Raw genomic sequence first — 23350 nt, 5'->3', positions numbered from 1 at the left:
ATGAAGTAGGATACTCATAGTGGCACCCAAGCCATGGTGCTTGGTGTCCTGTGTGTGAGGCCTTGTGCTGGGCAAAGCAGGGGAGCGCTTAGGACTGGAGATGGAATGCTGGGACAGGACTGAAGGGAAGGCAGGTTAACAAATGATGGATGGAGTGCTGCCTCCTTTGAGCTTAGACTCTGAGGCAGGGTGTTCAGGGCCTCTTCAGTCTCCTTTGACACCTCATTTTGGGCCTTGCAGGCCTAATGCCATTGAGGGCCCTGCCAGGGGACCCTGGGAGGAGAGGGGCAGAGGTGTGGGCTTCTTCCCAGTGCAGATAAGCTCATCTTATACCAGAGACCACTTCTGTGCTCCGCATTTGTTCTTTTTAGGCCAAATAAGCATTAGATTTGGAGAAATAGTCTAATTTTCTCTAAACGGGGTAAAACTGAAATTGCCCTTTGTGAACATTGATGCCAGAGGCAAGTGGCCCTGAGATCTGCATATGTCAGTTCCCAATAATTTGTTTTTTCCTCTCTTGCAGTTTGCCACGGGTATTAAACTTCAGAAAGGAAGTGGCTAGTGAGCTTCAGCCAGCTTTGTAAATGTGGCTCAGTGCCCTTTTTTTTTTTTTTCATTATTCATTCTTGGCTGCCTCAGGCTTTTAAGTAAATTATTTAGAGGCAGGGCTTTGTGGGAGGAAACAGTCATCTGGCAACTAGAGAGAGATGGCTTAGTAAGGCAGAGCCAAAAGGACAAGCAAAGCTTTCAAGCTGCCATTATACTCAGTTTCCAAAATATATTGTGAAATTTTTCAAATAATCACAAGAGGGGAGCCAATGGTACCTGCCTTTCATCCACATCACCCAGATGGAACAGTTATCAGGACTCTGCCACTCTTGCTTGTTATTTCCAGTCTTCGCCCACTCATTTCCTTTGTGAAGCTTTTCAAGGCAGACCCCCAGACATCACATCACCTTTCCATACTTCATTACACATCTCTAAAAACTATGGACATCTTTCTTACATAACTGCAACGTTATCCCACTTGGAGAAAGTTAATTTTTTTGCATATCCAATACCCAGCCCATATTCACATTTCCCTGATTGTCGCAAAAATGTGTTCAGTTGGGTTTATTTGAATCAGGATTCAAACAGGTTTTGAGATTCATCTATTCAAAAGGGTGAGTAGTTTGGGGGCAAACCATGGTTATGAGGGCCTAATCAAGTCAGGGAACCTAGCAGTGACTATGGGGGGTTTTGAAGCTAGTCAGATCTGCTCACCAAGGCAACGCCCCCTACACGCTCCCCCGGCTGAGCAGTGCGCATTTCTAGCTTCTTGCTGACATCAAAGTCTCAAAACTCAGCCCTTGTCACCACGCCCTCTCAAAAAGTTGGGCTGGTTCAATGCAACACCCTCTAGGTGTTATCTCAGCTTCTGAGTTCTCGTTCCTTGGGAACTGACTTAGATAGCTGATAAACACTCTGGAGTCCAAGATCAGTGGTTCTCAAAGCTGGCTGCCCATTGGAATCATCTGGAGAGCTTTAAAAACAACCGATGCTGGGGTCTGCCACCCAGAGATTCTAATGTAATCAGCCTAGACTGGCCTGGGCACAAGGAGTGTTAGAAGTTCCCCAAGAGGTCCTTAACGCTCAGCCAAGGCAGAGAACCACGGAGGAACCCTACAGGGCCGGATTCACCACTCAGTTCCCTCAACCCGAGCTCCAAGGGTTAATTAAGGAACGGTTCTTTGGGGTGGCGCTGGAAGCAGAGCCCCTGCGCAACCGCGAGGGAGGAAGAGATGACCTAGGTGAGGGGCGTGGCTCCGCGCGTGGGCGGGGCCCGAGCGGAGGGAAGGCGGGAGCTGCCTGGCTGCTGCGGAGGCCCGCGGACCGAGCCGCTGCAGTCTAGCGGAAACGCCTCCTTTTTTCAAAACAAAGAGGAGAAGCGGGTGGCGTGTGAGGCGCGCTGTGCTGGGGCCTCCTCGGATTGGTCCCTTCGGCCTGGGAGCTTGGGCGACCACGGAGGGGAAGCCCCAGGAGCGGCTGACGCTCGCGGTCACCTGGGCACCTCCAAAGGTCGCACGGGCCATGGAGGAGCTGCAGAGGCGCTTGCGAGAGACCCTGGACGTGCTGTCCCCGCAGGAGCTGAGCAACTTCCGCGCCATCCTCAAGAAGGTGGACGAGGAGCCTCGTGTGAGTCCGGTGCAGCTGGAGCTGGAGGGCCGCACCGCATCGGGGCTGGCGGGTCTCCTCGCCAAGCACTACTACCTGCAGGCGGCGCCGCGCGTCCTCACCAAGGTGCTGAAGCAGCTGCCCCGCGCCGACCTGCTGCCGCGCTGGCAGAGCGACCCCACAGCCTACAGCCAGGGTGAGCGCGGAGACGACCCCGCGGCCCATCGAGTCCTGGGCTGGGGCGGGGGGCAGGGCGGATACAAAAGCGGGGGTTCCAGGGGAGCGTGGGGCTTGGTCCCGCCGCCTCGGGGATTCCTGGGCAGGTCCCGAGGGGGTGCTGGAAGCCCGGGTGAGCGGCGCGGGAAGGGGAGGGGGAATCAGAGCAAGGAGGATGCAGGCGTTGAGGGACCAAGTGGAACGGCGGCGAGAGGTGGGAGCCCGGGAGTAAGCCGGCAGGAGAGTCACCATTCCCAGGCTCGGATCCGAGTGTCCAGTGGAAGAGTAGCCATCAGGGTCTACTAATAATAGTTCGTTTGGGGGTGAGCTCAGAAATCAGATTGACTCAAAAGGCCTGAGATGCATTTTTGACAAGTACCTCCAAGTGATTGTGATATGGGAGATTTTTAGATGATGCAGAGAAACCCAGGGTGGGATGCCTTCTGCCACATCTCCAGTGGGTGTGTTTTTTTTGGGTTCCTCTTCTCCTTATACACCGTTAGACCATTTGCTCTAAATCTGGGAGTGTGGCTTAGGATCAAGAAATGCCGTGTTTAACAGGTTGAGGGAGGTTAGGGCTTCCCCTACCCTCAATTTAGGTGTATGTGTGTATACCGTATTTTGCCGTGTATAATGCGCTGTCATGTATAATGCGAACCCACGTTTTTGACCCAAACTTTCAGGGGGAAAAAACCTTTCATTTTAATTTTTTAATTCAAATTTTTATTTGTTTACATTGAGGTATATGTTTTTTGTATCATAAAGGAATTTTAGCATTTATTTTTTTAACACATTACGATACAAGAAATTTTATGTAACAAACAATTACGAAGCACAAGAACAGATACAAGGTACCAGAAATTTTACGTACCGGTACCAAATTTACGATATTTACCCCTCACAGAAGGCCAAGAACTCTTCGTTGTTGCAAGTTCGTAGTAAGTTCAACAAAATCGGTTATCATATTCCAGAGTATTATTTTGCATACAGATATCGGTATTGATTTCTAGAGGTACACTTTAAACTCAGAAACATAAATAAAAGAATTCAAAACATTTACGTGGATACGGAATTAGTACTCCCCATGTACAGTGCACATCCTTATTTCCCCTCCCTCACAAATTTGGGCCAAAAAGTGTGCATTATACACGGCAAAAATACGGTAATATTTGTTCATGGAGAGAAGCACTGAGGTAGACATTAAAATATACTCTTGATGGTCTGTGCTGTCAGCCTGCTTATGATATGATCTCGTTGAGTTTTGAGTCATGTAGCTGTTGCTGATTTTTGTCGATTTTTTTTTTAATTTATTGGGGTGATTTTTGTCCATTTGTAATGAATGAGAACTGTAGTTGCCCACAAACGTGTCCTGTAGGCAGGCTACTGACCCCATTGAGCCTTTGATTCTCCGTTCCTTTACTGCACCTGTACAGGACTTACGTAACCCGTCCCAGGTCAGTTGTTTATGTATCACATTTTTATCCCCAGGTTAGACTGTGAGTCACTTGCTGTTAGCAAAGTGGTTTTTTTCTTTCTCAGAATCATCCAAACTATACAATGTCATGGCGACACACTGTAGGCACCCAGTAAGTATTTGAATTCAATACTAAGATATGATAAATAAAAAAATAAAATAGGGTCTAGTGCCTTTAATTCATCTTTCCCTTTCCTGATGTCGTCGTTTACTCTGCAGGAAGTGCATGTGCAGTAATGTCAATTAGTCCCTGTCCTTTCAATCTGTGGCTTGGGTCTTTCTGCCCCTGAACTTGATGAGGGGCTCTAAGAGATCTGTTTTAGGTTTCCAGACTCATGAGTTTGGGAGGGGGTGTTCCTAATCCAAGGAACCTGTTCTAAAATGAGATCCATTGAAGCCTGCTGGGCCCAAACATAAGAGATAATCGAATTTCTTCAGAGAGCTTCCTGTTAACAGGGACAACAGATCTTGATTGAAAAATTTAAAAAAAAAATAATAATGCTCTTTTTCTGTTCTCTTTTCATGAACCTTTATTCAGTGATCCCAAGAAAAATTCTGAAGAGAAGTTTTGACTGTGTGGAAAATGAATTGGTAAGCCTACCTCTGTGGTTGTCTGAAGTGGTCAGATCTCACTGCTTTCCGTTATAAAAGCGAAACAGCCAGTTAAAACTACTGTGCATGCATTACGAACTGGAAGAACTAGGCACTGTTACTATCTCCATTTTACACATCAAAGAAAGTGAGACACTGGAGATAAAAGAATAGGTTGCATGGCCTTAGGCAACTACATAAATTGCTGGCTGCAGAGTTGTTGTTTTTTTTTGTTTTATTATGGATATATATTTTTTTAATTTATTGGGGTGACAATTGTTAGTAAAATTACATAGATTTCAGGTGTACAATTCTGTAATACATCATCTATAAATCCCATTGTGTGTTCACCACCCAGAGTCAGTTCTCCTTCCATCACCATATAGTTGATCCCCTTTACCCTCATCTCCCACCCCCCACCCCCTTACCCTCTGGTAACCACTAAACAATTGTCTGTGTCTATGAGTTTTTGTTTCTCATTTGTTTATTATGGATATTTTAAACATACGCTAAAATAGCGAGAGGAGAAAAATGAATCTTCTAAACTTCAGCCCACCGTATTTATCATCCTGCTTCAACAATTAGGAATATAATGGCCAGTCTTGTTTCATCTGCTCCCCACTCCTAATTCTTGTAAAGCAAGGAAATCCAGATATCATATCACTTTCATCTACATAAACTTTAGTATGTATCTCTGAGAAAGACTTTTTTCAAAACAAAACCGTGATATCCTTATTCTACCTCAAAAATCAAAAACGAAAACAAAGTCCTTAGTCTCGGCAAAGATGCAGTCAGCATCCACGTTTCCCTAACTGGTTCCTATATCTTTCACAGTGAGTTCGTGGTTTGTTCGAATCAGAGTTCTGATTGAAAAAAGGTCCACACAATTAAACTTGATTGGTTTGTCTTTTAAGTCTCTTAATTTATGATACTTCTCCCCTTTTTAACCTTTTCCAGTTATTTGTTGAAGAAACCAGGTTATTTGTCCTGTAGAATGTCCCACATTCTGGATTTTGATGACTGCAGCCTTGTATTGTTATTAATCTTTTTCCTGTATCAGCGCTATTTCCTTAAACTGGTAGTTATGTATATATATATATATATGAACTTAATGAGATTACCCTAGTAGTGCAAGGCTGAGAAAGGTATTTGAAAGAATTATAAATAAACCAAGTCACGCCTCCTTCCCTCCTCCCCCACAACTGGTAAGAGAGGCAATCAGTTTTGTGCCCTGATCCTAACTGGGAAACCTCCCCATTAATCCCAGAAGAAACTCATCATTTCCTATCCAGGTGACCCATGAACAACGTGGGTTTGAATTGCACGGGTCCACTTATCTCAGGATTGGCCCACACAGTTCCCACCCATGTTGTTGAAGGGTCAGCTGGCGGGTGGGAATCCGTAAATGTGAATGGTCAGGGATGACTGCTCAGGTCGGTGCCCCTAAGCCCTGGGTGGTTCGAGGGTCACCAGTATATGGTGTATTTGGTTTTCTGAGTGTGGTTTGGTTTAAATATTGTTTCTTGGCTTTGCTGGAAAACAGGACCATTATGACCTGAGTGGCAAGCGGAAGGCTTTCCTCATGTGTGTAAAAAAGGACAGGCCAGGGTCTGTCCAGGACATCCAACGAATGGAGGACTGGCTTGACCAGTGCCAGTTTGAAAGGACATTATGCATCGATCCTGACAAAAAGGTAACAAATTAAAAACCAATGAAAAATTGTAGCTTGGATTATTTTCTTCCTTCCTTCCTTCCTTCCTTCCTTCCTTCCTTCCTTCCTTCCTTCCTTCCTTCCTTCCTTCCTTCCTTCCTTTTTTAAATGGGCTTTTACTACCTGGCAAGAACCAAGATCTACTGAGCAGTGACATGTATATCCTGATGAAATTTCATAATACTTTTGTAATCTTAAGTGTGTGATACCCCAGCTCTCCTTCCAGTCAAGCAGGACCTCTTGGGTTTTAGTCTGAGCTAGGGCTGTGCCATTGAAGAGGGAAAGGAAACCCAAGAAGGTGTGTAGGCAAGGTGGGCAAGGAGGCCCAAGGAGAAGCTATGAGTCCAGACTGGGTAAGGTCCAGGGCACTTGGGAGCAGGGAAGACCAACGAAACAGCTTTGAGAGGCCATCAGGAGGGTAGGCCAGAGGGATTATAGCAGCATCAGAGCCCATGGGCTTTGAAAAGTCCTTGTGGGACTTACTTGGAACCATATCAGGGGTTAGGGGAGAGGGGCACTCTGAGAGTCCTGGGCAGAATTGCATTGTGACTTAACTAGATGACACAGAAAAAATAAGATTGAAGAATAGTGGTGGTGGATGGATTCCATTTTGATCTCTTTGACCCTAGCTCAATCATGGCCTAGACCTTCCCGTATTTTGGGATAATGACATAGGAAAGCCCTTCAAGTTTCCAGAAGTCACTGCTAATGAACATCAAGGAAAGCATAGTAAAGGGGACTGCCAGAGTTGGAATGCAGAGTGGACTGCCAGAGTTGGAATCCTGTCTCTTACTAGTTGTGTTACCTTCTCAACTGAGAGTGATTTTTGTCCCCCACCAGATGGCATTTGACAATGTCTGGAGACATTTTTGGTTGTCAAAACTGGAATCCAGTGGATAGAAGACAGTGATGTTGCTATACATCCTACAATGCCCAGGACAGCCCTCTATAGCAAAGAATTATCTGGCCCCAAATGTCAATAGTACAACAGTGTTAGAAACCCTGCCTTAAATTAATTGACTACTTTCTTATCTCTACAAGGGGGTGGGGACGCGCTGATGATAGGAAATTATCTTGTAGGGTTGTTGTGAGGATGAAATGAGGGTCTATGTGTAAAATTTCTCAGAATAGTAGCTGACTTATAGTAACTGCTCAATTTTGATTTTATTATTTCAAAGCTAAAAACACACTTCTTCATTTTCCCCAAAGATTGTACCAGAATCTCTTCTACTATACATGATATTTAATCAAGCCCCTTCCATTCAGATGTCAGACATTGTCAATGTTCTTTTGATTTTTATTCTCTCAAAGGTCCAAAAGTGGTCTCTTTCTCTACATCCTGTCAACATTTATTTATAAATATGTAGTAATATTTACTAGCTGTTTTAAGTTTCATTTTCCATTTCTCAAGGTTATAAAGTTTTATTTTCCCAGTTGGGCCTCTTTTGACCATTTTTTTTCCTTCTGTAAATTACCTGTTTGTATCCTTTGGCCTTTTTCCTACTGGATTTTCTTTCTTTTATCTTATAGTTATTTCCTTGAACGTTATTCATTCGCAGAATATTGTGCAAATATTTTTCTCCTACCATGTTAGTTGCCTTTTGACTTGTTGTCTTAAGTCATATGGAAGTTTTGTGAGTAAACTTGTCAGTCTGTTTGTCAGCTTCTTGGTTTTGTGTCTTGATTAAACTCCACTGCCTTCCCAACTTGGAAATTTTAAAATTAGTTTTTCTGTGATATTTTTATCGTTTAAGGTTTACCTTCTACACTCTGGAATTTTATTTTTGGAACATTGTGGTATATAGGAGGTCTAACTTTATTTCCAGATGGATAGTCAGTGGTCTCAACATGTGTTGAATGATATGTCCTTCACCCACATGTTTGAAATTCCACCTTTATCATGGACTAAATTCCTGTGTATAGTACTTGGATTAATTTCTGGATTCTAAAATATTCCATTCATATATTTGTTTATATTTATGTCAGTATAGCACTGCTTTTTTTCACCATGATTTTATAGTACAATTTGATATCTGATAGGACCTGTCCCCCAATTATTATTATTATTATTATTATTATTATTATTATTTTTCCTTCTAAATTCTTGGCTATTCTTGAGCATTATCTTTCATCTATGACCTTGAGATTCATCTGGTTAAGTTTTGTGGAAATCCTTTGGGATTTTTGTTGACATTGAACTGAGATGAATTTGGAGTGAATTATAATAGCAAATTAATAGTATTGTGGCATCGCAGTCAGAAACATTGACGTATCATGGTTTGTTTATATTGCCTCTTCACTGAAGTTTATTTTATAGTTTTCTTTATTTAGGTAATGTGTATTCCTTGTTAGGTTTATTCCTAGGTATTTTAGTTTTATTATGACCACAAATGGGATCCTTTTTTCCATTATGTGGCTTAAATGATTATTGCTGGACAACTGGGGAAATATAGATCTCTGTAAGTTAGTTTTATATCTAGTCAACTTGCTGATCTCTACTTCTAATGGTTTTTTAGTTGACTTATTTTATATTTCTTGATAGTCATATTATCTGTAAATAATGAATTTTGGCTCTTTGTTTCCAATATTTAAATTTCATTTAATTTTTACTTTACTTCATTGAGATGGGTAGGATCTTTATTACATGTATGGGAGTAGTGATAGCAGCCATTCCTGCCTTCTCTTTTAATGGGATGGATTCTGATGACATCTACTGATAGATCCTGGCAGGTGTAAACTATTGGGTGGACTCCCCCATTCCCTTCCATTTCTACCTATTGAGAATATTAATTTTATAAAGTCATATTTTTATATATTAAGATAAGTTAATAATATAAAATTTAAATACATTAACCCTTTGGAGAACTATAATACTGTTGTATTTTGTGGTAGAGAATCAGAAATGCCCTAATTTTTGTCAAATAAGAACCAGGAACACAAGAAGAAGTCAGATGAATTCTGAGAGCAATCAAAAGGGAGTGACAAGTCAAGAAAACACTATTTACCTCATACTAATTCTGTTAGAGATGTAGGTATTTTCATATTTATCATCTAGGTCACCTAGTAGTAAAGGGGACACCTCTAGCATTTCTGATTTTTCCCACCTTCAGTTCTTTATAATATATTATCCTATATTACAGGGATTAATTGACACACTAACTGTATTTCGTGATGGATTAAATGAAATTAAAGATGAAATTGCCTGTTGCCTTGTCACTCTTATGTCCCATGGAGAAAAAGGCTTTATTAAAATGAAAGATGGTGACAAAGTCAGCTTGGAAGATGTTTTTGAAATGTTTAACAATAAAAATTGTCCAGCACTTCATGAGAAACCAAAGATCTTTATAATTCAGGCCTGCAGAGGAGGTAAGTGAAGAGTGCTTTGTAATAGCCAAGTTTCTAGGGAATTCTCATATTGATGATTGAGGAAAGAAAGTAAGTCAGTTAAAAAATATATATATATGTAAATATTATATTTTAAATTAGAGGACCTTTAGCTGATATAACTTCAGTTATGCAGTATGCTGGGGACTTTGACCTGGGAGGAAGGGATGGACAGAAAACTTACTTGGGTTAAAATAGCTAACTTAGGCTGAGGGATGGTCCTACGTGAGGTGGGTCTGAGAACCTCAAATTCTGAGACAGGCATGTGCAATTTCCAAGAGACATCCCGCCATCCACGTGATTCCAGGTGGCTTGTGGGACTGACATCCGACTTATATAGCTTTTGTGGGTATTTCTCTCTCTTGTGGAGATACAAGCTTGTTGTGACTTTCATTAAGGGCTCCTGATGTCAGTGATGTATTATTGTAGTTTGTATTTTCATTCCTCAAAAATAGAGAGAAAAGATAATGGTATTGAAACAGATGATGAACCCATGGAGTCGGATGACATATCCGAGAGGAGGCGGCTGCCCACGTTCAGCGACTATTTCATCATCTATCCCACCCAGCCGGGTAAGACAGTGAGGGTAGATGACCGTGAAATACAGGTTGTGCCAGAGGGTTTGGGTTTTTGCTAATGATTTTTAAATCTTTAAAAAAAGTGATCTGTGCTTTACAAATTGACATTTATAAGGAGAAATTTTCATTAACCCCTCCATCTCCCTTCAGAAAATGTTCCCACTTTCAGAATGGCAGGTTGGCATCTTAACTGTGCATTTCTTCCACGAAGATACGAACCGCTGAGCAAAATATCACATGGTAAATAAGAGCATTGGCTCTCGTGTGAAAAAGGTGTTGGCCCAAAGGCTAGCTCTGCCACTTGCTATCTTTGAGAACTTCAATAGTTTTTATCCTCTAGAGATATGAGTTTCTTCATGTAAAATGAGAATGATAAATTTTACTTATGTCATTAGGATGTTATATAAATTATGTAATGCAGATATTGCGCTTATCATAGTAACGTGTAATAAATACCAAAAGAATTAGCTACTACGATTACTAACATTATGCAAATAACATTGTTATTACTAATACTATTACTACTAATAAGTTAAAGTCTAAAACAATCTTGTGTGATGGATGGACTTGATTCACTCATGAGGAGAAACAGGAAAATGTAGAGAAGATAGTAGTAAATGGTGAAGGACATATATTTAATTGGTTTTCCCTTGACCTTCTTCAAGAAGGATTAAGGTAGTTTGCAAATACACACATACACATGCACACACACACACGCAATGCAAGATAAAACGTTAGTGAAAAAATGGAACCAAAGGAAAATAAGGGCAGTAATGAAATATACTTAATGGTGAGACATTAAAAATTTCCCCATTTGTGGTGGCCGGTTAGCTCAGTTGGTTAGAGCGTGGTGCTAATAACACCAACGTTGCTGGTTTGATCCCTGCATGGGTCACTGTGAGCTGCGCCCTCTTTAAAAAGAAAACAAAAATTCTCCATTAAAAGTTAGATGTAAAATTCCAGTCCTTGAGGAGCTTTTGAGATCTTGCTTCCCAGCATATGTTGTCTGTTTGGCTCAGATAAGCTCTTATAAAAATTAAAAAAAAAAAAAAGATTCCACTCCTTGGTTATTTACCCAAGAGAAATGAAAGCATCATCCTTGTAGACGCTTGCACATTGCTTTATCTGAAATAGTCAAAAATTCGAAACAACCCAAATGACCATCAACAGGTGAATGGATAAGCAAATCACGGTATATCATACATGGAATACTCCTCAGTAATAAGAAATGAGCTCTTGTTATAAGCGACAACATTGAGGAAGCTCAGAATAGTTTGCTGACTGAAAGAAACCAGATAAAGTACGTACTGTGGGATTCTATGTATATAAAATGATAGAAAATGCAAACCAATCTATACATAGTGACAGAAGGCAAATCGGTGGTGTAAGGGATGGAGGATGGAGTGGGAGGAAAGGATTACAAAGGGACAAAGGATACTGGGAGGCTGATTAGAATGTTCATTATCTTTACTGTGGTGATGGTTTCACGGAAGTTTACATATGTCAAAACTTATTAAATTGTACACTTAAAGTACATATAGATGATTGCCAGTTGTCAATTATACTTTAATAAAGCTGTAAGATTTTTTAAAAGTTAGGTGTGAGACAAGCATGCCCACTATCACCACTGCTATCTAGCATGGCATGGGTGGTCCTCGCTAACGCTTTAACGTAATAGAAAGAGGTGTAAGGATCAGTATTCTAGAAATTAATAATTTGTATACAGCAGCAATGATAAGTTAGAACATATAATAGAAAAGAAAAAGATACCACATTATTTCTCTTGCTTTAGTGAATCATGGCTAGGGATGACTAATAAAAGATGAACAAAAACTTTATTAGAGAAAATAACAATACCTGAATAAATGATGAAAAATACCATGCTCATGGATGGGAAACTTCAATATCATAGAAATGTCAGTTTTTTCCAAATTAATCTGTAAATTGAATTCCAAAGTGTTTTTTTCTTTTTTCATGGAATGTGACAAACTAATCACAAAATTATTATGGAATAATTAAGGGTGAAGACAAAGAACCTCGTGCTCCGATATTGCCGAATGAATGAAGTTTACAACTACATCCTAGCCTATATATGTTTGAGGGCTAGAGATTCAGTAATGATTGAAAGATTAAAAAAAATCTCTGTCTCCACTGAGTTTTATGTTCTAGGTGTGGGGAGACAGACAATACACACACAGGGAAAATAGACATTGTGTTCCTTTATGATTCCATTTGTATGCAGTTCAAAAATAGGCAAAACTAATCCGTGGTGTTAGAAGTCAGCATACTGCAGAGTGTTTGGAGTGGTAATGATCAGAGCGGGCAAGTGGGGACTTCTGGAGTGCTGGAACCATCTTGTTTACTGATGAGCGTGCCAGTTATGTGGGTGTGTCTGCTTATGAAAATGTATTGAGCTATTATATGCTCTTAGGCTTTGCACACTTTTCCGTATGATGCGTACCCTTCAATGAAAAGTTTACCAAAAATTAAATAAAATATGTTAGATGGTGGTAAGTGCTACAGAGAACAATAATGCAGGAATGGGATAGAGAGTGTTGAGGGGTAGGAGTGGAGATTGCAGTTTTAAAATGAGATGTATAGAGATGTTTCTGAGAAGAATCAACTGAAAAGTTTCTACACAAGAATCAACTGAGAATCAACTTCAGTTGATTCTTGTGTAGAAACTTGAAGGACATGAGAGTGATCTGTACAGTTATTTGAGAGAATGTGTCTTGTAAAATATGAGTACTAGGTATAAAGGAATAACAAAAACTCTATCAGCCTAGGTACAGACAAATAGACCATTGGGATGGAATAGAGAACTGAGAGGTAGAACCAAATGTACAGGAAAGGTAGAAACACAACAAGGAAGCCATTACTAATCAATGGTGAAAGAATGGACCGTTCAATAAATTGTTCAGGGCGGGGGTGGGGGGGTTGCTTCTCAATGGGGGCAAAAAAGTTTATTTGCAAATTTTTTTGGCACGGTTCATTGTATCTTTAATCATGTGAAAGCTCTAATCTATAGTTCTTTTGCCTTTTTTATCTCTAATATTTGTGGCTTCTTTAATTCTTGATGAGTTTTACCAGTGGCTTATTTATTTATTTAATATCCCATTTTTAGTTTTGTTAATCCTCTCTAGTATTATGTTTGTTTTTTATTTCATTAATTTTTGGCTCATATTTCCATTGTTTCTCCATTTTGGGAGGGGTTATTCTATTATTTCCAACTATTTCACTTAGGTATTTGACTCATTATTTTATATCTTTTCAAAAATACAAGGAATTTTAAAGCTATAATTCTGCTCTAAGTAGTGCTTTTACTATATTACTTGCGTTTTAATGTGTAACATTTTTATCTTTCAATTCTAAGAATTCTTAACTTTCCATTATTTTTTTTTTACCTATTAATTAGTTATTTAGAAATATGTCTCTAAATTTCTGGTGTTGCAATTTTAAAATTAATCCTTTTGTTATTAATATCTAATTTATGTGTGCTATGAACTGAGAAAGACTATGGACTATGATATCAATTTGAAATCTGTTGAGATTTGATGATTTATGTCTTGGTCTGTAGTAAATTTTTTAATGGCTATCAGATTACCATAAATATTCTATAGAAGTTTAAGAATATGTGGTCTCCACTTATTGAGTGCACTTATTTCTATTAAGCTTAATTGTGTTTGTTGTTCAAATGTTTTATGTCTCTACTAAATTTGTCTGCTTGACCTGCCAGTAATTGAGGTTGTGTTTTAATTAATATGTCATGTTATCATGGTGAATTTGTCGGATTCTTCTGCATTTTCTATTGTTTATTTTTGTTTATATAAGTATTTTGAGGCAACTTTAATAGAGCATAATTTTAGAATTGTTACACTTTTTGATAAAATAAATATTTTTTATCATTGTTTAGTGAATCTACTGTCCCAAATAGTGCTTTTTGGTATAATTTATTTTGTGTGATATTAATGGAGACACCCCAGTATCCTTTTAGTCCGTATTTTCCTGTTATATCTCCTTCAGATCTTTTTCTGTTAATTTTTCTGGGCTCTGATATTTTAGACTTTTAAAAAAATATATAGCTGGATTTTGTTTTTTAATCCAGTCTGACATTATCAATTTTTTTACTGGTTAGTTAGGACAATTTATCTTTATTGTGACTATTGATATATTTGCACTTTTATCATTTTACTTTATGCTATTTGTCCTATTTTTCTTTGCTTCCCCCACTCCTTTATTGCTCTTGTTTTTCACTGAGTATGAGTTTAGTTATTCTTACATTTTCTCTTCCTACTGACTTGATACATTCCATATCTCTTCTTCTCATGGTTACCTGTGAAATTTTATACGTGTGTACTTACTTGAGAATTAATAAAAAGGCTTATTCTTACTCCCTGATGATAAAAGGAATGTTAGAACATTAATTCTCATCACCTCCTTGCACACTTGAGTGCTACTTTTGTTTAACATTTATTTCTATTACTTAATTCTCCTTCCCCCTGATTTTCTTCTGAATTAAGACATTAACACATTTTTATCAAATATGTTGGCATACACTAGGATGGCAAGCACTATTCTAGGTAATGCCTATTCCTATTTTAAAACTTCATAAATTAGAACATTATTGTAATATTTAACGCTGTCTATATTTGTGTTTACCATTTTTTTTTGTTCTCTATTACTTCCTGAATCTCAGATCATTTTTCTGGGGTTATTTTCTTTTTTCCTGAAGTATATCCTTTAGTAATTTAAGGAAGATTTATAGGTGGTAAATTCATTTTATACCCAAATCTGGCTATTTGACAATATCTTTACTTGTTCCTTCTTGTGATTTCATCTTTTCTTTCTTTCAACATTTCATGCACAGTTATCTTATTTTTGTACCCAAGTAGCCAATAGATTATTAGCTTTAAACTTAGCTTTTATATCCTAACTACTTTTTTAAATGGAACTCTATTTTTCTTGGCCTAGGAGCACTGTGCAAAAGTTACTGAGACGCTAAGGCTACCGTGAACTGAGAAAGTCTTGGAACCTCCACCTTTCAGTACGTGTATACCTGGGATAGGGTGACCAACTGTCCCAGTTTGCCAGAGATTGAAGGGTTTCCTGGGATCCTGGACTTTTCAGTGCTAAAACTGGGCGAGTGGGCAAAGCTGGACGAGTTGGTCACTCTAACGTGGGTACTCCTTTGAAAGTTTACAGGAGGGAGAGCTGAAGTGGAGGAGGAGCTGACAGTCACTGGGAATGGTATACAGTTACGGGCTGCTTAAGGACCAGGCACACTTTCTGTGACATGCATCATTAGGCGATGACGTTGACCATCATAGAGTGCAAACATAGGTCATAGAACCTACTACACACGTAAGCTATATGGTAGCTAGAGCCTATTGCTCTGTCGGGGAAGAAAAATAATTTCCCTTACCCCTTCTGGGTTCTTGGTTGAGACAGCCCTATAATCTAACACAGATTAACGGGGAAAAACAAAAGTTTCATAACATGTATACCTTTTGTATGCGTGGGAGAGACCCAGGAAAACTGAGTAATTCACCAAAATGGCTGAAGCCACCACCTTAAATACCATTTTCAGCTGAAGACAGAAGATGGTGGTGCTGGGGGGAGTCAGTGATGGGAGGTTACAAGGAAAAGCACAGTCAACAAGGGTAAATCTGTTATGCAGATTTAAGTCATTGCCTTCTCCTCTGATAAGAGTTTCTAGAGATTTAGGGTCATTCTTCTCTTTCTAGTACAAAGAGGGAGACACCCTTATAAATGGAGATTTCCCTTACAAATGTGAATGTCTTTTACAAAGGGTAACTTCTGCTTGGTTTTCAGAGCTTCTCCCATGTTTCTGCTGCTTCTTAAAATTAACCAGCCTAAAATAATCCTATGCCAAACAGACATATTCTGTTCCCACACAGCTCCTAGACTGTAGAGCATGTTATTGTACTGAATACTGTAGGCAATTGTAACACAGTGGTAAGTATTTGTGTAATATGTTGTGCCAGGACCTTACAATGGCTATGATGTCACTAGGCGATAGGACCTTTTCAGCTCCATTATAATCTTATGGGACCACCGTTGTATATGTGGCCTGTCGTTGACTGAAACTTGTTATGTGGCACATGACTATTCATACAGTAGAACCGTGCAGCAGTTGAAAAGAATCATCATGGGGAAGTTTTAAATGTAATACTAAGGAAAAAAATTCAACTGAGTAAATTTGAAGATCTAATTGGCTTTATTATGTGAGTCACGAATTGGGCAGCATCCTATCTAGCAACTAGAAGGGCAATCTGAGGGTCTGTACAAAATGGAAGTTTTTTATAGGAAGAAGGGTGGGGCAAGGGAGTTACTAACAAATTAAGATTACTTTGGGGCTGGGATATCTTTTTCAGGAGAGGGGAAGAGAATGGGAAGGGATTTTTATCATGCAGATTGCTTCTTTCCAAGGTGGATGGAGAGGGCCCATGTGACAGATTACCTTATTGGTGCTTGACCAGAAAATTCCAGACTGGTTGATTAAGATTACATTTCTGGGAGAGGTTGAAACTGCAGTTATATGCGTAGATGGAGGGGTAAATACCAAGAAGTGGAATGGCTGGTTCACAACGTAGGTATATGTTTAACTTTTAAAGAAACTGCCAAATTATTTTCCAAAGTGGTTGCACCATTTTATATTCCCATCATCAGTGTCTGAGAGTTTCAGTTGCTCCATATCCTCATTAACACTGAAGGATCTGTTTTTTAAATTTTTAGACAATCTAATGAGTGTATAATAGTATCACCTTGTGGTTTTAATTTGCATTTCCTGAAAGACTAATAATGATGATGATTCATGTGCCTTTTGGCCATTCTTTTCCCCAATTTTATATTTTTTGTTTGTTAAGTTGTAAGAGTTCTTTACATATTCTGGATACAAGTCGTTTCTCTGGTATGTGTTACAAATATTTTCTCCCAATCTGTGGCTTGTTTTCCATTTTCTTAACTATGTCTTTCATAAATCAAAAGTTCTAAATTTTGATTAAGTCCAATTTATCAAAATTTTTTGTTTATGTTTTTTGTGTTCTAAGAAACCTTTGCCTACACTGAAGTTGCAAAGATGTCCTATATTTTTTCATTTCCAACCCAGATTTATATTGAGGGGTGCAATTTTGATATTCCCATTGAATTTCCACATTAAACAGACATGTTTTATGCTTTTTATTCTAATAATAAAGTAATTTCAATAATTAAACTTTTGAGGACCATAAAATAAATTCCATATGGAATATTTAGGGGTATTTAGCTTAAAATACTATAGTAAAAGCAATAAAAATATAGAAGGATACAATGAAGCAAAGCAAATGGCAAAATGATAACTTGAATCGGAAGGATGACTATATGAAGGGTTGTTAAATTTTGCTTTCTATTTTTGTGTATATTTGAAAACTTTTGTTTAAAAAATCCATGTTAAAAAGAATGCTCTATTGATAGGTTTTTGTCACACGAGTCCCTTGTGAGGCTCAGGTGCTTCCTCTGTTTGTGCCCGTGTCTGTTATGGCCCCAGACACACTCCTGCTAATGCAAGAGTATTTTTGTACTCTCAGTTCAAAGCCATTTTCTAGATTTTAACTGTGGGTAAGAGAACAATTGAGCTGCAAGTAGAGGAGGACAATGGACGAGATGTTGTTGTTGTTCTTTGTAGATCATGTTGCTTTACGGCACTCCCGCAGTGGCTCTGTGATGATCGCGGCAATGACTGAAGTCTTTAAACAGTATGGAAATAAGTGGCACATCGTTGACTTTTTCACCAAAGTAAGTAAATTCCAAGTGACCACGTTCACTCTGAAGCTAATGCACTTGATGACAACATTTTCCTGAGGAGACCGACTTTAGCCATGAAAACAGGAGAGATATTGAGAAGTTGCTTGAAAACTGTGGGCTGATCGTGAGTTTAGAGGACTGTGGCTGCATTGTTCAGAAGACACGGTTGAGCCAGACACCGAGGAAAACTGATAGTGACACTTTCTGTTCATTGGTAATATGTGTGAGTGTCCTATTGGATGAGCTTTGCAGTTCCTACCTGCTCTCTAGTTCTGTCATTGCAGTTGGCTTCGGCCTGACTCAACTGGGAGAGGGGAGGACCTGAGTGAGGGCTTCCTTAAGGGCTGACACTGGCTCGCATGTGTCTCCCCACTTTGTAGCCTGTGGTCAGTGTTCACTGGGTGAATGAGTGGCCAGGAATTGTAGCAGATTTATACACAAACCGTAGTTTGGAGAATGGCCTGATTATAGTGGTTTATTATAGCAGGATTGAAGAGTAATTTTCTTCTTAATCTGGGATTTTTACCCTCAAAGAGAGCTAATTAGAAAAAGCTATAAATGAACACAGTAACAACAATCCTAACATCTGTGGCATGGCTCACTGTGCCAGTTACTGTTCTCTGGGCTTTACAGATATTAATCCATTTAGCACCCCCCAACAACCTCACAGGTAGGTACTGGGATTTGTATCCACTAACACTGATGGAGGGCTAGTAAGTGGCGGAGCTGTCATTCCAGGCCAGACAGAATACTTCTAGAGTTCATGCCCTAATCACAATTAAGTATTACCGTATTATGCCGTGTATCATGTGCTCCCGTGTATAATGTGCACCCATGTTTTTGGCTCAAACTTTCAGGAGAATAGAAATCTTTTGTTTTAATTTTTTAATTCAAATTTTTATTTATTTACATTTAGGTACTTGTTTTTTGTAAAGGAATTATTAGCATTTTAGCTATTATTATAAAGGAATTTTAGCATTTATTTTTAACATAGGGTACAAGAAATTTTATGTAACAAATAATTACAAAACACAAGAACAGACACAAAGTACAAGAAATTTTATGTACCGATACCAAATTTATGACATTTACGCATCATACAAGGCCAAGAACTCTTTGTCATTGCAAGTTTGTCCTAAATTCAGCAAAACCAATTATCATATTCCAGGGTATTATTTTGTATAGGATATAGTTATTGATTTCTAGAGTTACACTTTTAACTCATAAGCATAAATAAAAGAATTTAAAACATTTATATAGATATGGAATTAGTACTACCCACGTATAATGTGCATCCTTATTTTTCCCTCACAAATTTGGGCAAAAAAGTGTGCATTATACACGGCAAAATACGGTAATTACTCCTCACCTCTCTCCAAGGGACGGTAACTATTTTTATTTCTTAAAAAAAAATTAATGTTAATACTTTACATATGATGCTTAACAGCTTTCAAAACTCTTTTTTTACATGATTTAGGTAAGCTGTTGGGAAAAATGTTACAGGGACAATTTTGACAGTCATTCCAACCATTTTCCCAAATGTCTCATATTGCTCAATTTCTCTCTTTAAGAAAATAGAGATTTCTTGTCAGCATCTCAGGAATGTGTAACAACAATAAAGATTTAAGCGACTGTAAATAGATATCCATTCAGTTAATGCTAGCTGAAAAACTGTTCTGCTGACTAATGTTCATTAAGTCTTTATTGAACACTCTTCAAGGTTAAAGCACTTGTTGAGTAGACACTGGTGAGAAAAAGTCTGGAGATGAGCATGAGGTGGCCTTTGCATTAAAGTCGCAGTAAGATAGCAGATGACATGTGCTTATAATCAATCCTGGAATTGTAGAGCTGTTGGATACTTTGGATATAATATAATCCAACCCTTTCATCTTACCACACGTTACACGGCTCAGGAAGGGTTAATACCTGGTTTAATATTGAGACTGAGCCCAGTTGTCTGTGGACTCTTGAATACAGTGCTTTTCCATCCCACAGTGGTGTTGGGATATCTCCTTATTATAACGTTTGCATTGTTTTCCTGGTGGGGTCAGAATTTTGCCATCTCATCAGTGGGGTTTACTAAAAGGCTTTTGCTCAGGGCTGTTACATTCTTTGGGACAGTTTGTGCTTTTCTCTTGCAGGTGAATAACAAAGTGGTGCACACTGAATTTTATCTACATGAAGAACCAATAAAAGTGTCACTTGTAATGGAATCGACTCTAACTAGATCCGTGTACTTTTGATGTCGGGAAGATTTAAAAATCAGGACTGCTTCACAGGAGACTCTGTAAAGAACTGGGAGGCTTTGTAGCGTAGTGCTAATGGTTATCACTTTGCATCATTTCTGTTACTAGTTATATTTCTCCGATTTATTTCATATACATATATACATATGTCTTTCTAAGATTTAACTACTTGTTTGGAACTTGTAAATAATTTGACTTTTTTTTTTAAAGATCATTGTTTACTGACATTTTTTTTCCCTAAACTGTTATCAAAACATGGAAGCCCAGCTCTACGTGTGTACTGTTTTTATCATGTGCGTCTCTTGTTATTACCCCCCTTCCTTTCTCATCTCGATCTGGTGCTGGTGCGAAGCCTCATTTTCTTGGCTTAGTATTCGAGAACTATCTTTATGTGGTCTTGTCCTCTAGGTCGCCTTATTTCCCCTGTATTGTTTTCTGCAGCCAGACTGATCTCCTTTTCCACTCTGTATGCCATCCTCAAGTCTTATCTGGGTGTCTCCGCTTGTACTTTGTGCCCGTGCTGCCTTCATGTTTTCACCCTCATCCGTTCCCCAGCTTTCTCCTTGCTGCCTCAGTACCTTTGAACTGCAGGTTTCACTGTCTGGAACACTCTGTTCCACCACCCCAGGTAGATAGGTCCTTTCCATCCTTCACAGTTTGGTTCAAGCATCACCTGCACAGGAAAGCTTTCCACAACTCCTCATGCTAGGTCAGCTCTTTCTAAGTGTTCAGAGACCCTATACTTTTCTTCTATAGCATTTAGCACTACTGTACTTAAATGACCATGTAGTGGCTGTTTAATCTCCACTTCAGTTGTAAGCTCCGAAAGGCACCGGCCGTGTGTGTTGTTATTAGTGTATCCCAGCTTCCACCCATGCCTTAAGACACAGAGAAGCCCTGTCATAAATGTTTAGCAAATCTCTGTCTTTTCATTATTTCATCCATTCCTCGGACCTCACCTCATGACCTCGGTGCATATCTAGCCACCTGCGAGTCAACCCCACCTGCTTGCCTGTCCCATGGACATTTTAATGGAACAAGTTGGAAGTTAACCTGTTTCCCCTAAATCTCTGTATAAAACCCATACCATTGTTAATAATCCTTTGACTCCCCACTGCCTGCAGAATATTCTCGATTCCCTTAGGAGAATATTCCAAGTCCTTCTCTGTCAGGCTTTAACCTGAAGTACCTGTGTACCCTTTGGGTCTTGGCCATACCAGGTGATTTGCCCTTCCTTCCATAATCCCTTCTCACAGAATTGGGCTTGTGGATTAATGAATGTTGGCTGAACACTTTTGGATATGTTATCACATCATAGTTCACTCTCTCTGCCTGAAATGCCCTTTGTTCTCACTGTGTGCTTCTATACCCTGAATTCTTCAAGATGCAAGTTGGGTTCCATCCCACTATAAAGAAAACCTGTATGTAGACCAGTGTTTTTAGAGAAACAAGCTGTGGACTGAGCATGAATTTTAATTGTAATTATAATTATGCTCTAACGTTTTCTGTAACTTTGGACTATATTTGGACCTCAGTTTCCCCATCTGTTTAAAAGGAGATTTGGCTCAGCTGACTGAGAACTCATCCCGCTGGACCTGTGAACTCTGACTTCTTAGGAACATTCTGCAGATGTGGCTATTCCTTCAACCTCAGGATTCAAGCTAGCAGCTGCATAAGACTCTTGGGCCTGTGTGAGGATACAGGTGATTGGTGAGAACGCTGTGAAGATTGAGGGCCACACTGACTGAAGTAACACAGAATATTCAGGCCTGTCTCCATTTCAGGGATAATTGTGTCCTTTTTAGTTAATGTCATTTCTTAAGTATATGTGATTTAATTTTTAAGCCTTTGAGTTCTGGTATTTAATATGTAACTTTGTTGTTTTTTTTTTATAGAGAATTAAAATGTCTCCTTTGTTCATAAAATATCAGGTGAGCCTTCTCCATTCACTTGCATCTGTAGGATTTCCAGGCACAGGGGCTCGTTTCAGGGAGATGGCATCAGCTGAAATATCAACAGCTCTTATTTCCTGGGAGAGGTGAAGTGACATGTTTACAGTCACAGTAAGCTGGGATTCTAGTGCATGAACGAATACACGAACAAAGTACCAAGTGACAGAGAAAGTTGTAAGACAGAATGCTTTCAGTGGACAGAAGGGACCATGCCATTTAACTGAAGAAATAAGAACTTTGGGACAAAGGAGGGAAAAGTGATTTTGGAACATTGCTTAGGCCACTACGGAGGACTGTGGGATAACTGGATACCAGGCAAACAGGTGAAGAGGAATAAGAAGTCTGGTCAGATAGCGAGGTGGGAAGATGCCCAAGACGAACTCGATGTCTGGGGCTAGTTACTCTCTCAGCTTCAAATCAGAACAGGGCTCTTAACCACCCATGTGAAGTGTAGTCCAAAAAAACTTACAGTCCTTAGCACAATTTTATATTTGGAAAAAAAATTAAGCTCAGTTTTTCAGTTTTTAAATACAAACCCCAGAAACCAAAGTTTCCAAAAGGAAGGCTCTGAGATTTTTGTTTATCAAAAGTGGGCATGAATAAAAAATGATGGAGAAACTTGTGCAGAGGACCAGGAGGCTGCGAGATGGGGAGGAGGACAGCAGGCTGGGAGCTACAGTCATTCTTTGACAAGTGCCTCTTAGGCCAAAGGCTCTCACCGTGGCTTACTGTCCCTGCAGTACGTTTTTCATCTTTGGACTTTTCTCATTTCTTCACCAGGAATTTTCATCATGCAGATCAGTTCTTAAGGACAAAGTTATTTTGTAGGAAAAGGTCTTGTGGAGAAACAAACACCTAAACATAATTATGGGGATGTCCTGATGGTCCTAATGGAAATATTCTTGAAACTCTGGTGCATAGGGGAGGAAGCTGCTGATATGGTTTGGTATTGTTCTAGAAGGCCCTCCAGAGAAGTCCTGCAGTGACAGAAAACTGTCCATAAAAGCCAGCCATTCATTCTCCATATAGCTATTTTGAAGTCTTCCCTTTTTTTGAGAGCCAAAATGTCTCCAGGTATTTTCAGCAAAGATGCTGAAAGCCATGACTAAGTTCACTTTTTTCCCATGTCAGCTCTTCGTTTAAACGCGGTGGGGTTTTGTTTAAAAAAACCTGTGGACCTTACAGAAAATTTCAAAAATACTGAAAAATGAGGGGAAAAACCCACCGTTTTCTGTACTTGT

The 23350-nt window shown here is 39.3% G+C and overlaps 1 protein-coding gene across 1 annotated transcript; it reads left to right on the top strand.

Moving 5' to 3' along the window:
- LOC117037136 (caspase-14) lies at positions 1–23265 on the top strand. Its single transcript, XM_033132857.1, has 9 exons — positions 1–5; positions 241–293; positions 1796–2350; positions 4383–4435; positions 5979–6128; positions 9287–9512; positions 9986–10102; positions 17793–17902; positions 20053–23265. The coding sequence occupies exons 1-9, from the start codon at positions 1–3 to the stop codon at positions 20152–20154; spliced, it is 1371 nt and encodes a 456-aa protein (XP_032988748.1). The 3' UTR covers positions 20155–23265.
- Positions 23266–23350: the final 85 nt, after the last annotated feature.

Source organism: Rhinolophus ferrumequinum, chromosome 17 (genome assembly GCF_004115265.2).
Source record: "Rhinolophus ferrumequinum isolate MPI-CBG mRhiFer1 chromosome 17, mRhiFer1_v1.p, whole genome shotgun sequence".
NCBI classification, from domain to species: domain Eukaryota; kingdom Metazoa; phylum Chordata; class Mammalia; order Chiroptera; family Rhinolophidae; genus Rhinolophus; species Rhinolophus ferrumequinum.
Note: the sequence above shows the minus strand (reverse complement) of the source record. Positions and strands in the feature narration are given on the sequence as shown.

What these genes read in the sequence shown, in the direction of transcription:
- LOC117037136 (XM_033132857.1), top strand. An exon ending in AATTCAGGCCTGCAGAGGAG is followed by an intron (nt 9,513 to 9,985) that starts GTAAGTGAAGAG and finishes CCTCAAAAATAG; the next exon opens with AGAGAAAAGATAATGGTATT. An exon ending in CATCTATCCCACCCAGCCGG is followed by an intron (nt 10,103 to 17,792) that starts GTAAGACAGTGA and finishes TGTTCTTTGTAG; the next exon opens with ATCATGTTGCTTTACGGCAC.